This window comes from Petaurus breviceps, unplaced genomic scaffold, assembly GCF_028583685.1.
Source record: "Petaurus breviceps papuanus isolate PSGF00001 unplaced genomic scaffold, PetGlider_PUasm1.0 490, whole genome shotgun sequence".
NCBI classification, from domain to species: domain Eukaryota; kingdom Metazoa; phylum Chordata; class Mammalia; order Diprotodontia; family Petauridae; genus Petaurus; species Petaurus breviceps.
Window position 1 is genome coordinate 11,770,905 of NW_027186352.1, and position 15,546 is coordinate 11,786,450.

Below are 15,546 nucleotides of genomic sequence, written 5' to 3' on the forward strand. Positions count from 1 at the left end.
ACTGGTGAAGGACAGTGCTGTTGTTGCAGGGGTCTGGGAGCCTTTCTGTTGGTTCAGAAGCCCTGAAGAAGGATTTTCTTGTTGTATGTTTACAGAAATCCTGGGAGAGGGCTTTGCTAATGTGTTCAGGGGTTCTAGGACTGTTCTACAGACAGAGGATAAATTCATGAAGGGACTGGCAATGTATCTTATGGCCTTGCTAAGCCTTGTCTCCCCAGGAACTAAGATTGCTGAGAACTTGCCTCGTGTCAAGATGAAGAAAAGACCTCCATTTGGGTATTAAGTGCTGTGTTTAAACTTGATGTAACTCTGGGGTAGATTCAATTGGGATCCAGGGGTGGGGAACTTTTGACCTTATTGTGCTCTGTGATTGACAAATGAAGGTACTTTACTTATGTTTGGAAACTAATCTCCATTTGAGAAGAGGGGCTTTGTGGTGGACTAAATGAAGGTATAGCCTAGGGGTGGAGAAGTATTTAGACCAGGGACTTTGTAATTGATTGAATGATTGGAAGGTCCTGGGGTGAGGTAGTCCTTGGAGATTATTTAATCACACTTAGTAAATGCTGTATTTTGAATGATGTCATGTTTTGATCTTCTCTGTTCTTGGTTGGTCACTGAATAAAATAAGAGAGCACCTATGCTGGTATTTTGAACCTGGGAAGTTGCCTTCTTTTGGCATTACATTACATGGCCCCAGGGTGTCTGCCAACACAGGTTCTTAGATCTGCTTTGTTAAAGGAAAGCAAAATGGGTTAACAAGCATACTTTAATCAGTCAAATATGTATCGTTTACCTAGTTCAGGGGAAAAAGGTCAGCACCCTGAACTTCAAAGTATACAGACAGAATTATCAAGACAGAGAAACAGATCAAGTAGACAGATTTCCAAACTGTCTAACCATTACATCCATACCAAATCAACATCTGGGTTTTTCAAAGCCTAGGGAGGCTCTCAACAACAGCTTCCCAGAATCTCATCTGATCAAATCACAGAACACTTCTCAAAGTGAGCCCCAAAACAAAGCTACACATCAGGGCTTATATAGCCTTCTCCTGGCTCAGAGAATGTAACAACCTTATTGAATCACTGGCCAATCAAGAAGTATCTACTGAAAAACAAGCCTCCCACCCCAGGCTCCAGGTGCACTTTAGCCTAGGGGCAGGGAAGATCTTAAAAATTTACATTCCCATTATATTCAGGCCCAAGATCTTTCATGCCCATAGCATAGTCAATTTACTTTTGAATTAGCACTAAACATCTCTTAGGTCACATCTTCAAGATACAGAACTAAAGTTATTAAAGTGGCCACTGGGCCTTAATCAAACACAAAGTACATTGCATTACCACCTCAATTCAAAACAAGAGTCCAAATAAAGTTCTCTTGGGTGGAGGGGGGGGTGTCCTTCCCTTCACACAGCTCCAGCCCCTGCTTCCAAGTACAGAGAGGGGGCTGGGCAACAAAACCAACAAGGTGGGGTCCTTGGGGCACTTCATCCCACCCACCATAGTCACAAGTCCATCCTCCCCCAGGGTCCCAAACTGTGGGATGCAGCAAGGAAACACATTCAGAGCCCCTGCTTTGCTGCTCAGTTCTTGTCTTTTCCTGTGGCTGAATCCCGAACTCCTGGGTTCCTTCTCCTCCCACAGGCAGCATCGGCTCGATGCAGGCAGCTCACCATTCCTGCTCTCAGCTCAGCGAAGTCTGCATGCAGGCCATTCTTCTCTCCTGGTCCATGGCTCCACAGAGTCACAACTGGGAAACAAACAATTATCCCAGCCCCCACACTTTCCTTTTACTCTGCAGATCTCATTCTTGTCGCCATTTTGTAGCAGCAAGGACCCCAGCGTCCCCAGGGTGTCTGCCAACACAGGTTCTTAGATGTGCTTTGTTAAAGGAAAGCAACTCAAAATGGGTTAACAAGCTTACTTTAATCAGTCAAATATGTATCGTTTACCTAGTTCAGGGGAAAAAGGTCAGCAACCCGAACTTCAGAGTATACAGACAGAATTATCAAGACAGAGAAACAGATCAAATATACAGGTTTCCAAACTATCCAACCATTACATACATACCAAATCAACATCTGGGTTTTTCATAGCCTAGGGAGGCTCTCAACAATGGCTTCCCAGAGTCTCATCTGATCAAATCACAGAACACTTCTCAAAATGAGCCCCTGGTCAACCTTATTCTCATTGAATTTGGGTCAGGAAGGGAATGACATACACACTAAATAGGGTATCTCACCCTACAAGAGAGTAGGGGGGAAGGGGATGAGAGGGAGGGATGTTGGAAGGGAGGGCAGGCTTGGGGGGGAGGGAAGCTGGAAGTACCCACTTTTGAAAAGGACCAGGATCAAAGTAGAGAATAGAACAAGTGGGAGGTGGGATAGGAGGGAGGGAAATATAGTCAGTCTTTTAAAATATATCTACTATGTTATTGTTTTGCACTAGCTACACATGTACAACCTATACTGAATTGCTTATCTTCCCAGTAAGGGTGGGGGACAAGGGAGGAAGGGAATGAATCTGGAATTCAAAGTTTTAAAATAAAATGTTTAAATACATATATATATATATATGCTATTATTAATACTATTTTACATGTAATTGGGAAATAAGATATACAAGTGATGAGGGATGGCTCTCAATAGGTTCAGCAGGAAATCTGATCTTTATGTAAGACCAGAAAGCCTTCGATTCAGTCTAGAAAGAACTCAGCCCAGGCCAACTTGGAGTCAGAGTTGTAAAAGTTTATTGTATGCTTTACAGCGGGCAAGGATCCTTAAGGGACCTGCAAGTTTATTGTTAGGCTGTATAGTGGGCAAGACTCCTTTAGGGGACCTGCAACCTTAAAGGGGTAGAATTAAGTTTTATATAGGATAATCCATAGTAGAACCTGTGGCACTTATGCTAACTAGGTGATTAAGGGTGGGATTAGGGAGGAGTTAAGGTGGGGCCAGTGTTTAAAGGAACAGGCATTTTTAATGTAACTTTGTACCGTGTTTCCCTGATAATAAGACCTATCCCGAAAATAAGCCCTCCCCTTACTGTGTAAGATTCCTCTAAAATAAGCCCTCCCCCGAAAATAAGCCCTATTGAGATTGCTACTGTAGTGAAGGTGATCCCCTGCTCTACATGCTACATTACGGTACCCTCTGTATGCACCGTCCCGTCCCCCCCCCCCCCCAGTGAAATGCACTCGAGCTCTGAGCTGCATCCAATCAGAGCTGCTGCAGTGAGCGTGTCATCCTGTTCTTCCCCAGTGATTTGCTTATTGAATAAAGGTACATTTTTTTGTTCACATTTACCTGTTTATTAAAATTGCTGTCAATGTTCATTAAAATAAGCCCTCCCCTGAAAATAAGCCCTCTGGTATTTTTCTGTCCAAAAAAATAATAAGACAGTGTCTTATTATCGGGGAAACACGGTAGGTGTATTGCCCATAATTCACTGGGAAAAAGCCCAAGGTGGGGGGGCTATCTGTAGGTGTGGTTTTAGGCTGGAAATGTCACTAAGTCAGCTATCGGTCAAGGGCTGACTGAGAAGTGCCCAGTCTGCCACCCATCAGTGTCATGGTTGACAAGATTGATGTCTGGGAACCAAGGCTCTTAAGGAGTTAACCCAGAGATAGGGTCCTGAAGGATTCATTGAGGCAGCCAAGGAGTCAACCTAGAGATAGGGTACCAAAGGATTCGTGGGGGCACTATACAAGGGGAAGATAATAGTTGCTTAAGCTGGAATGTTGATAGATACTTTAGTGAAAGATTCACAGGAATAGCTTGTTATTGTTCCAAGCTGAGATAAGCAATTCATGAGTTGTTGCTGGGCAGAGTTGATGCTCTGAAGCTGGGGATAGGGGCAGAGTTAATGCTCTGAGACTGGGGAGTGGGGGGGTGTGATTTTACAAACTGGTTTTAAAGACTGATGTTACAAATTGGTTTTACAAATTGATGTTACAAATATATATCCCAAGCACTCCATCACAGGCACTGGGGCATAGAGATCCACTATGCTCTACTGGAAAAGTTGAAGGGGGTATGGGAGAAGATATGGGAGAGAGCAGATTGGAGGAGGGTATATCCTGTGGGACTGCTTTTTTGAGGCGGTAGGTAGGGGAAAAATGGGGAGAAAATTTGTGACTCAAAATGTGGAGGAAATGAATGATGTAAATCAGAAGTTAATAAAGCGTTTGAAAAAGGAAAAAAAAAGGATGAGAAAAAAAAGAATACGTGTCCTACCCATAGCTGTGAGAGGTTTCTGATCTGTTTCCCTTCTAATTTTATTTTATTGTCTGATTTTTAATATCAAGGCCACTCATTCATTTAGAATGTATTGTGCAATATGGTGTAAGGTACTGGTATAAGCCTGACTTCTGCCAGACTAGCAGACAAGAGTTTTTATCAAGTAGGATTTTTTTCCTGCAAAAGTTTTCAGGTCGACCTCTGGATATGTTTGGAAGCCTTTCAGGTTGTTTTTAAGTCGATAATTGGATTGTTCCGAAATACTCTAATGACACTGGTAGTGTCATGTTAGGGCTCCTGAGGTTTGTGAAGGACATAGTTAAATTAGTGAGTGTCCCGAGCTGGGGAGCCAAGATGATAAGGGGCTTCCTGTTCTTGTCATAGAAAAATGAGCTGAAGGAATTTGGGCTGCTAATCCTGGAGAAGAGAAGCCTCAGAGGGCTATGAGATGATGGCCGTGCCCATGTCTTTGCAAAGCTGTCGAATTCTTCGACAAGTGAATTCCATTATGCTAACAAAATTGAGGTGACAACTAGGATAACAGTGTAAATTGGGAGAAAACAAATTTGCTTTCAGGATCTGTGCTAAATGTCCACCATCCAAAACATCTCTATTTCCTCATCTCTAAAATGAGGCTGTTGGATTAATCAGAGGCTCTCAGCCTGGGATCCATGAACCCCCGAAGTCCATGAATTTCACCAGCCTGTATAGAGTTCTGTGACACAGAAATAGGTCAAGAATCCCTAGCTGGACTATCTCTGTGGCCCCTTTCAGCTCTTAAGTCTACAATCCATCACCCATCAATCTACATGCCAATCAATGGCCTAGGGAAGAGATGCTTGAAGGAGGCATCCTCTTGTCCCTCCCACTCTTGTCTGATTGCTTTCTGTAGACAGTTTGAGGATTCCATAAGGCAGGGCAATAGAAAGATCAAAGAGAACTCCCAGATATGTAAGTGCTTTGGAGAGGAGCCTGGGAGCCTCTGTGTAAGTCAGTGCAGACGCAGGCAGCCACAAATGCATAGTCTTCCCCCTGACACTTCGTGGGCTGTGAGGTGGTGCCGTGGATAGAGCTCTGGGTTTGGACTCTGTAAAATAGGGTAAGAGCAGCACTTTCTTCTCAGGATGATGACATATGTGAGTCACTTTGCAAACCTCAAAGTGCTCTAGGAATGTGAAATATCACAGCACCCCTGGCTCAGACATCCCAGGGGTGTTGTGAGGCTCAAAGGAGTTGACCTCTCTGGAGTTTTGCAAACTCTACAGAGCTTTTAACATTATTTGTTCCTATGCATGTCCATTAACCAGTAGAACTAAATTGATGGAAGGGATGCTTGGAGATCATATAATCCCACACACTCATTTTACAGATGGGGAAACTGAGTCCTAGAGAGGCCAAGGGCTTCAGGTTTAAATTCTAAAAGTGCCCCGCCCCCTACCCTCTTGTGAGGGTGTCCACAGTGAAATAGGCAATGATATGCTCACAGCCTCAGGTGTTTGAGCAAATGTCCAGTTTTCTGAAAGGACATCAGAGAAAACACCTCGAGTGTAACAATACATATTATGTATGTGTAATATGTACATTATACATGTATATACATATATGTGTATGGATGGATGTGTGTTACATTTTTTCTTCTTTTCACCTAAATATCCATACCTAGTTCTAATTGGAGGGCAGAGGGAACCAGCTTGTGAAAGAAATTGGGGTAGGGAGGAAGAGGAAGCAGTAAAGGAAAAAAACAATCTGGGGTGGGGTGAGGGCAAGTCAATCCTTTGGCTTTCTCTCTGGCTGCTTTAGCTCTTTGGGCCCTAAGCAGAGAGGACTCTTGTGAGTTTGGACTTGGCAGGAGCTGAGCTATGTCCTGCCAAAGCAGAATCCTTGGGTGGGGAGCTGCTTAAAAGGGCAGGAACATGTGAACTGGACTTCCTTGTCCTCCCATAGTGGTCTGGGAGTGGGTCCGAGTGGGTGGACCTGGGGACTCGGATGTAGACACAGGGGACAAAGCTGGGAAGGAAACCAGCAAATGTGTAACATTGTAGATATTGAAAAGGAAACTGAAGGGAGACAGCATGGTTACAATGTATAATGTACAATGTTTCCTGGGGAGGCTGATCATTAAATATTATTTAATTGAACTGGAAACTGCACAGATCCCTGCTTCTAGAGGGAATTCTGGCCCCTCAGTAGAACAGGGTATTGATTGGAGGCGTGCTGGACTTGAGGACAATAGAGGCCTCGGTTGGAATCCTGCCTCTGACCCTGAAGGAGTCAGTAACTGTGAGATATTAACTTACTCCCCCGAGCCTGTTTCCTCCCCTGTAAAATGAAGACCATAGAAGAGATGTGGGAAGACCACTGGCTCTGGGGTTGGATGCCCTGGCTTAAATCTTGGCTCTGTGGCCACCTGTCTGACCATGGACAAGACATTTCAGGTCCTTTGGCCTTAGTTTCCCCATCTGTAAAAACAGGGGGTTGCATTGACTGACCCATGAGGTCCTTTCCCTAAATCAAAGGGGATGAACAGTGGAGGCACTTTTTGGGGCATAGTTCCAAACTGCTTTCCAGAATGCCTGTACTAATGTGCAGTTCCACCAACAGTGCATTAGTGTTTCTGTTTTCTCACAGCCCCAACCAGCATTGATCATTTTTCCTTTTTGTCATATTTGTCAATCTGATGGAATTTCAGAGTCCCCTTGATGTGCATTTTTCTATTGGTGATTTGGAGCATTTTTAAAAAATAAGATGATACGTGGTTTGAATTTCTTCCTTTGAGAGTAGTTGCCTGCTCATATCCTTCGACAGTTTATTTATTGATAATGGCCCTGTTGTTTATAAATTTGAGTCAATTCCTTATATATCTTGAATATGAGACCTTTTACCAGAGAAACTTTCTGTAAAGATTTTTGCCCCTACTTAACCTGTTTCCCTTTTCCTTTTGACTACGTTGTTTTTATTTGTGAAAAACCTTTTATATTTTACATAATCAAAGTTGTCCATTTTGTTTTCTGTGCTTCTCTTTAGCCCTTGTTTGGTCATGACCCGTTCCCCATTTGTAGATCTGAAAGGCAATCTCTTTGGTGCTTCTCTCATTTATGTCATTCTTTTTGGTCTAAGTCATGTATCCATTCGGTGCTTATCTTGACATAGGGTGTGAGATGTTGGTGTCTACCTATTTTTTTGCCAGACTGCTTTCCAGTCTTCCCAGAAGCTTTTGGTCATAGTGAGTCCTTACCTAAAGCTGGAGTTCTTGGTCTTCTGAACACTATCATACTGAGCTTATTTGCTTCTATGTATTTGGTGCCTAATCTTTCCCATTGATTGAACTTTTTTTTTTTAACGTGTGCACTTTTATTTGAACTGGTCTTAAGTCAGTATACAGGTAAAGCTCCTCCCCTCCCCCAAGTACTGGCACCAATCTCAAAACTCGCAGGGAGACTAGAAAAGTCCTCATTCACATCTATGTTGGGGGCAGGGAGGGAATTTAGGGAGCCATTCCATATGGCTGACAATTAAAAAGAAAGGAACAAGTATTAAGGCGGAAGATACAAAAAGTTTTTTTAAGGATTACATAATTTACACTTAAAGCCATGCTAGTACCTCTCCCTCCCCCTCCCCCTCGGGATCTGTTACATCGCTCCTTGACAGCCTTCACAGAGGCCTGGAACTGTCACAATGCATTAGACAGTATTTGGAATGACTATTAAAAAAAACAAAAAAACAAATGTACAATCAGAGTCCTGAAGACGCCCTGGAGAACTTTGGGGATGTTTGCCCTCCAACATACCTAGACTGCTCATCACCTTCACCGTTCCAGTTTTTAAATCCTGAGTCAAGCACCAAAAAAAAAACAAAAAAAAAAACCCAACCCAAAAAACCCCCACAAAAACAAATAAAGCCACGCCCAGCTCATCTCTTTTTTTGGGCAATTATCATGTCATCATCATGTCACACCCTTTGACAAAAAAAAAAAAATAAAAAAAAAGCAACACAAACAGTCCATTTAGAAGCATTTGTGGTGGACAATGGAGGGCCCAGATTCATCATACTCCTGCTTGCTGATCCACATTTGCTGGAAGGTGGAGAGAGACGCCAGGATGGAGCCTCCAATCCAGACAGAGTATTTGCGCTCAGGCGGGGCAATGATCTTGATTTTCATTGTGCTGGGAGCTAGGGCTGTAATCTCCTTCTGCATCCTGTCAGCAATGCCTGGGTACATGGTGCTACCACCTGACAACACAGTGTTGGCAAACAAATCCTTACGGATGTCAACATCACACTTCATGATTGAGTTGAAGGTAGTTTCGTGGATTCCACAGGATTCCATACCGAAGAAAGATGGTTGGAAGAGAGCTTCTGGGCACCGGAACCTCTCGTTGCCAGTGGTGATAACCTGACCATCAGGGAGCTCATAGCTCTTTTCCAGAGAGGAGCTAGATGCAGCAGTGGCCATCTCCTGCTCAAAGTCTAGGGCGACATAACACAGCTTCTCCTTGATGTCACGCATGATTTCCCTCTCAGCTGTGGTGGTGAAACTGTCCCCTCTCTCGGTCAGGATCTTCATGAGGTAGTCTGTCACATTGCGGCCAGCCAGATCCAGACGGAGGATGGCGTGGGGAAGGGCATAACTTTCATAGATGGGCACAGTGTGGGTCACACCATCACCGGAGTCCATCACAATACCAGTGGTACGACCAGAGGCATACAGGGACATCACAGCCTGGATGGCAACGTACATGGCTGGGGTATTGAAGGTCTCAACATAATCTGAGTCATCTCTTCTCTGTTGGCTTTGGGGTTCAGGGGGGCTTCTGTGAGCAGCACAGGGTGCTCTTCAGGGGCCACACGGAGCTCGTTGTAGAAAGTATGATGCCAGATCTTCTCCATGTCATCCCAGTTGGTGACAATACCATGTTCAATGGGGTACTTCAGGGTCAGAATACCTCTCTTGCTCTGGGCCTCATCCCCCACATAGCTGTCTTTCTGGCCCATACCCACCATCACACCCTGATGTCTGGGGCTCCCAACAATGGAAGGGAAGACAGCCCGAGGGGCATCGTCTCCTGCAAAGCCAGCTTTGCACATTCCAGAGCCATTGTGAACAACAAGAGCAGCAATATCATCATCCATGGTGGACTTCGAAGTGGCAAGTTTAAACCCTTAAGAGGAGAGAGGAGGTGGTGCCGCACCTGGAGGCAGGGGGGAGGCAAGTGCATGCTGGGTGGAAGAGCTCACAGCTCTGAACTTTATTTTTTAACCAGTACTAAATCATTTTGATAATTATTACTTTGTGCTTTGAAATTTGGTACTGCTAGGCTCCCTTCCTTCCTACTTTTAAAAATTGTTCTCCTTGAGATTCCTCACCTTTCTACAGAAAAATCTTGTTATTTTTTCTAGCTCTATAAAAAATCCTTTGATAGTTTGATTGATATGGCTTGAAATACATATAATACTTTGGACAGTATTGTAATTTCATTATGTTGGCATAGCTTACCTATGAGTAATTAATATTTTTTTCAGTTATTTGGATCTCTCTGTTTCTATGTTCATATAGTTCCCATGTGGATCTAGACAGACAGACTTCTAAATAATTATGTTTTCTGTAGGTATTGTGAATGAAATTTCTTTTTTCTGCATCCTCCTGCTTGGTTTTGTTGGTACTATACATCAATGCTAATGATTTATGTAGACTTATTTTATATTCCACAATATTGAATTTACGAATTGTTTAAATTAATGTTAATTGACTAGTTAGGGGGTCCCTAGATAGATCATATCATCTACAAAATAGTTTTGTCTCCTTTTTGCCTTTTTATTTCTTCGATTTCTTTTTCTTTGTCTTACTGCTATAGCTGGTATTTCTAGCACTATGTTAAATGGTAATGGTTTTTATCTGTATATTTTTATATTGAAGCTTTGTTGAAATCATGATTGCTACCCTTGCTGTTTTGCCTGAGCATAATGAATTCTGCTCCAATCTTCTCATTTTAACTCTGTGACTATTTAGATTTCAAATATGGTTTTTTGTAAACAGTTAACCTGAGCATAATGAATTCTGCTCCAATCTTGTCATTTTAACTCTGTGTGACTATTTAGATTTCAAATATGTTTTTTTGTAAACAACATTTTGGGGGCAGCTAGGTGTCACACTGTCTTTGAAAGCAGGAAGGCGCATCTTCCTGAGTTTAGATCCAGCCTCCAAAACTTACTATCTGTGTGACTCTGGGCAAGTCACCGAATCCTAAATGACTAGGATTAGTTCTTCATCTGTAAAAATAAGATGGAGAAGGAAATAGCAAAACATTCCAGTGTCTTTCTTAAGAAAACCCCAAATGTGAGTTGGATACTATTGAAATGACTGAGCCACAATCACAACCACAACAACAAACATATTGTTGGATTCTGCTTTCAGATCCATTCTGCTCTTCTCTTAAATTTTATGGGTGAGTTCGTACCATTCATGGGTATGGTTATGATTGTTAATTATGTATTTACCAGTATCCTGCCTCTTGTACCTTTTTCTCTCTTTCCCCTCTCTTTATTAAAAAAAAAAATAAGGTGGTGAAAGAGCAGTTTGTAAACTATAAATGATGCAATCTGTTTCTGTTTCTCCTTCTCCCTTTTCCCCACCTCCGATCATTTTGTTTCTCTTTCATTTCTTCATTACCAAAGTTTGTGTTACTTATGACTACTTCCTCACCTAACCCTGCTTTCCTGTTAAATCTCTCTCTCCCTTTTCCCTGTCCCTACCTATTTCCTTGTTGAGTTTAATATATTCCTACGCCATACTCTTTGCGTGTCCCTATGTGTTTGTGTATATATTTAAGGGGGGGGGAGGAGAGTGTGTTTTAAACTTTCCCTGGTCCCATTTCCCTGGTCCTTTTGTACTTTTAGAAAGATATAGCTTAATGATTTTTCTCTTGTTCTCTTATTGATATTGTCCTTGGTTGCCATATTTTGTGTATTTCTGTTGTATATGTTGTTTGAAAAGCAAATTACTTAATCTGGTTTTCTTTGTAGAAATACTTCAAACACTTCTTTTTGTTGGATCCATTTTTTTTTTCATTAATAGATTTGGGTTTTCAGGTTATGCTACCTTGGGTGGTATTTTGAGTTCCTTTTCTTTTTGAATCACATCATTCCATTCCATGTCCTTTCTTTCATGTTTGAAGGATTTTCTTCTGGTGTTTGTGGAATTTGTGACTTGCCATTGAAATCATTAAATTGAAAGACTATGTATCTTGGAGTTTGCAGTATATGCTTTTTTCTTTCTGGAGATACTCTGTGGATTGTCTTGAGTGGTACTTTATTCAGGAGATCTGGACAGTTTTCTTGTAATATTTCTTGTATTAGGATGCAAATTTTTTGGTGTGTTCTTCTGGGAGCCCTATAATCCTTAAATTATTTCCATACACCCCATCTTCAAGATCAGTATGATTTACTTGCATGGAGATTCTCTTTCATTTTAATGTTATTGTTTTTTTTTTTTTGTTTTTCTTCTGTTTTCCCAATCAGCTATTTTTTCTTTTGTTTCTTTGCAAAGGGAAGCAAGGAGCAGTCCAATTCCCCTCCTATGATCAATGACTTCAGTACGAATAAAGTCTTCATGTGAGCAAGAGGCTGGATGATTGAGAAAGGAAAAAAAAAACACTGAGGAAAACAAGTTTTGTTTGTTTGTTTGTTTTTAAAATAACAGAACAGGCATTCTAGAGGGCAGAGTGGAAGTGTTAGCTAAATCTGAAATGAGACACTGGAGGAAGAGGGTGGAGAGAGATGGGATTAAGGGAACCGTAGTGGGAGATATTGAGATAAAAATGATCCAAGGGTCCATTGATTAGCTATTGCTGCCAAGTACTGAACCAATGATGCAGAGATAGTCACTGCAGTTTTATTACACAAATCTCACTCGACATTGAGTGAGCCCAGAGCACCAAACTGAGCAATCTTGCAGAGAATGTGAAGACATAAGCAGAATGGGTATGGTGGTATTTTCTAGAAAGCAGAAGGGCTTACATATCAAAAAACAATTACAAGAAAAGGAGAAGACAAAGATGTGTGTATCAAAGGGCAGGAGCTAACAAAGTTCTCTGGAGTGCTAGACCAAGCCCTGGGGTGAAGACAGAAGCTGAGACTCAGCTAGCTTGTATTCCTTAGGGCTGGTAAAGGGCCCCCTGGGAAGGATACACCCTGAAGACGATGAAGGCAGGTTTTTGTTGTGATTCAGTCATTTTTCAGTTGTGTCTGGCTCTGTGACCCTGTTTGGGATTTTCTTGGCGAAGATACTAGAGTGGTCTGCCATTTCCTTCTCTTTCTCATGAGGAAACTGAGACAAGCAGGGTTAAGGAACTTGTCCAGGGTCACAACTACTAAGTGTCTGAGGCTGGATTTGAACCTGTGAAGATGAGTCTTCTCCAGGTTAGCAGCATACTCACCATGGCACCATCTTAGCTGTGTAGAGGTGGATATTGCTGATGCTAGGCTCCCTGGAAAGCCTCTGGAGTGAAGACAAAGTTCAGGAGGTGACTGGGCTGGCTTTGGGGCTGACACTGGGAGGTCTCTGGTGTGAAGAAGTTAGAGCAAAGTGGCCTGGACAGGGCTAACTGGGAAGGCCTTGTGTAAAGACAGAGGCCAGAGTGGTGAGGGCCGGAAAGGAGAAGCCAGGAGAGAAGCAGTTTCATTTATGTTACAGACTGGTCTTGAAGGGACCACGGACATGAAGGCTTATACTCTATGTACCCCAGACACATAGGGTTTTCTTGCTCAAGTAGTTCCCTGTTAATTTTCTGCATGTCTACCCATTGTACCCCAGGGACACTGTGCGTATTTGGGGGAGAATGTGGCCGAAGGTTACAAGCAGACTGTAAAATTTGAATTTGTGTTATGTTGGATCACTGTGTTATGTTGATTCTTGCTTTTAATGTTTAATTTTAACGTTTTAACTAAATGTAAATTTACCTTTTTACTGTTTAGTCTCGAAATGTTTGAACCAATGCTTAAATTTTTCATGTCGAAGAGCTAACGATGTCATGGGGCTGATTTTGGATCGATGGGAGCACCCTGGTGGAGGCCCAGGAGCAAGTGTCTGCTTGGACGAGGGGAGTAATGAAGGGCCCCAGAGGGAGTCTGCTTCCGCATGTTGGTGGTCCTTCTCTGAGAAGCAGAGCCCGGAACTGAGGCATTCCGGGGAGTGAGAGGGAGCAGCAGCCCGCCCGCCAGCCAGCGTCTCCATCTGGAGGCGATGAGGACATGGTGGTCATAAGGAATCCCTGGGAAGGCACAAGCCGTCTCTGGGCCGTGCTCCTAACTAGGGAGGGCAGCTCCTCCTTTAATCCTGCGCCTCCTGGCATCTTCCTTTTCGTGGCTCTGAAGCCTCCTAGAAGGATGCACTTGGCATTTTCCTTCTTCAGCATCAGCGCACGTGTGTAGTAGTTAGTGCTAATGGGGGGAGGGAGACTGTGCGTCTTGCTGGTGGGGTCCGGGTCAGCAGGAATCCCTTCAGTGGGCGGTCAGTTTCAGTTTCCTTTTCCTAACAGATGCAGAGTTTCACTTTTTAGTTTGCCTTTCCTTTCTTGGAGAGGAGGAAACTAAAGAATCTCGGTTGCGTAACAGACTCTTTAAATTCAAGTGCTGGGAGGCTGAGAGCCAGATCTCACTACAGCTGTAGCTCCGGGCAACCGGGATTTCTCCAGCGGCACCTGGTCAGCTTTGTCGCTGCCCTGCAGACATGAGGTAAGCCTCTCTTGGCTTCTCTACAAGCTTGTCACTTTCCCTTTTTCTCTCAGACCTCATCGGACTCAGGAGAGCAGGGTTGCAATTCGAGCTTGGCCAGAGCAGGGCCATTTTAGGCAAATCCCTTACTCTTTCCAGGCCTTAGTTTCTTCATGTGTAAAATGGGGATAATGATGCTAGAAGTGCCTTCCTTTCCTGGGTGGTTGGGAGAAAAGTGTTTAGTCAGTTATCAAGAGTGGTAGGAAAAAGATTCATGCTCCTGCCTCATTACTCAAGAGTCTTGTGTTTCCTAATTTGTAAAGTGGCTGGGGATATCTCTTCAAGTCCTTGCAAGCCCTCAGTACCTATCACCTGAGACAGTTTAATTTAGATTTGAATATTTGTGTGAATTTTAATGTTATAGCTCTGACTTCAGCTCTCTGTAAAATAAGGTATAATAGGAAGCTGGGGTTTGGAATCAGACAAGGTGGCCTCCAATGATAGCAATCACCCGGGGAGATGTGTGCCTTGGGAAAGTCACCCCTATCCTGATTCAACTGCTTTCATCCCAGGTGAAAAATCATTTTAGGGACAGTTCTTCTTCTTACCCCCAAAGGCAAAGGCAGAGAGGGAGTCAAGTGCTGATCATGGGGGTGATGGGGCATTGTTGAGTAGACCAGCATGGTTGAAGGTGAGGGTTCATGGAAAAGTTTGGAAAGGGAGGTTGGGGCCAGCTTTGGGGTTCTGAATGGCAGGGGGAGGAATCTGCATGTCATTCTTTAAGCAATGGGAAACTATGGATGGCTCTCACAAAATGAAATGATATCAAAAGAGCAAGAAGAGACATTAAAAATCATTCAGTCTAACCTCATTTCACAGATGAGGAAATTGAGGCACAGAGAGACTCGATGGCTTGAACATGGTCACATACATGTTTTATTTTTCCTTCCTTCTCCAATAGGCCCAGTGATAGCAGGAGGGGGGTCTTGACTTGTGCATAAATTGGATTAAAGTGCATCACTGCAGTACAGTCACCTGCCTCACTCTCTCCTGCAGAGCAGAGGCATCAAAGGCCAGTGGCAGGACAAAAGTCAAGACAACGGGTGGTAGCCTGGGATGTAGGGAGTGACCTTGGCCTTTCCCAGGCCTCAGTTTGTCTGAGGTAATGCCCATTCACTGACTGAGGGCTAGGTAAGAAGTGAGATGAAAGATGGACTAGTTTACCATCACAAAAATATCAGTCAGGGGGGAGGAGGAAAGACCCTCAAAGCTTCTGGCCAGAACAGAAAACAATTGCTATGGACCCTCACTCTAAGCCACCACAACCTAAACCAGGAGCCCCAGAGGCTGGGCTGGGGGCTATGATTGGCCCCTGTGCTAAGTGCTGGATACACAACGAAAGGTGGAAGATGATCTCTGATGCCAGGGAGGTCACAGCCCAGTAGGGGAGACAACATGCAAAGGGCCCTGTGTGACATGGCAGAGACAGGAGGAAGAGAGGAGGCCCCGGCATGGGCTGGGATCAGGAAACTCTGGGGGCAGAAGGTGAGGGTTTGGATGGGACTTGAAGGAGGCAGAGAATTCCGGGGGGGGGG

The 15,546-nt window shown here is 43.5% G+C and overlaps 1 protein-coding gene and 1 pseudogene across 1 annotated transcript in view; one reads left to right on the plus strand and one right to left on the minus strand.

Annotated features, from left to right (window-relative positions):
- Nucleotides 1-7,570: 7,570 nt before the first annotated feature.
- Nucleotides 7,571-9,444, minus strand: LOC138172142 (actin, cytoplasmic 1 pseudogene; annotated as a pseudogene).
- Nucleotides 9,445-13,836: 4,392 nt separating this feature from the next.
- The window catches only part of LOC138172143 (interferon-induced protein with tetratricopeptide repeats 3-like), a 4,826-nt gene continuing 3,116 nt past the window's right edge, over nucleotides 13,837-15,546 (plus strand). Inside the window, exon 1 of the mRNA XM_069101754.1 lies at nucleotides 13,837-13,972. Within this exon, the coding sequence (XP_068957855.1) occupies nucleotides 13,968-13,972 (5 nt within the window). The 5' untranslated portion in view covers nucleotides 13,837-13,967. The remainder of the gene's footprint in view (nucleotides 13,973-15,546) is intronic.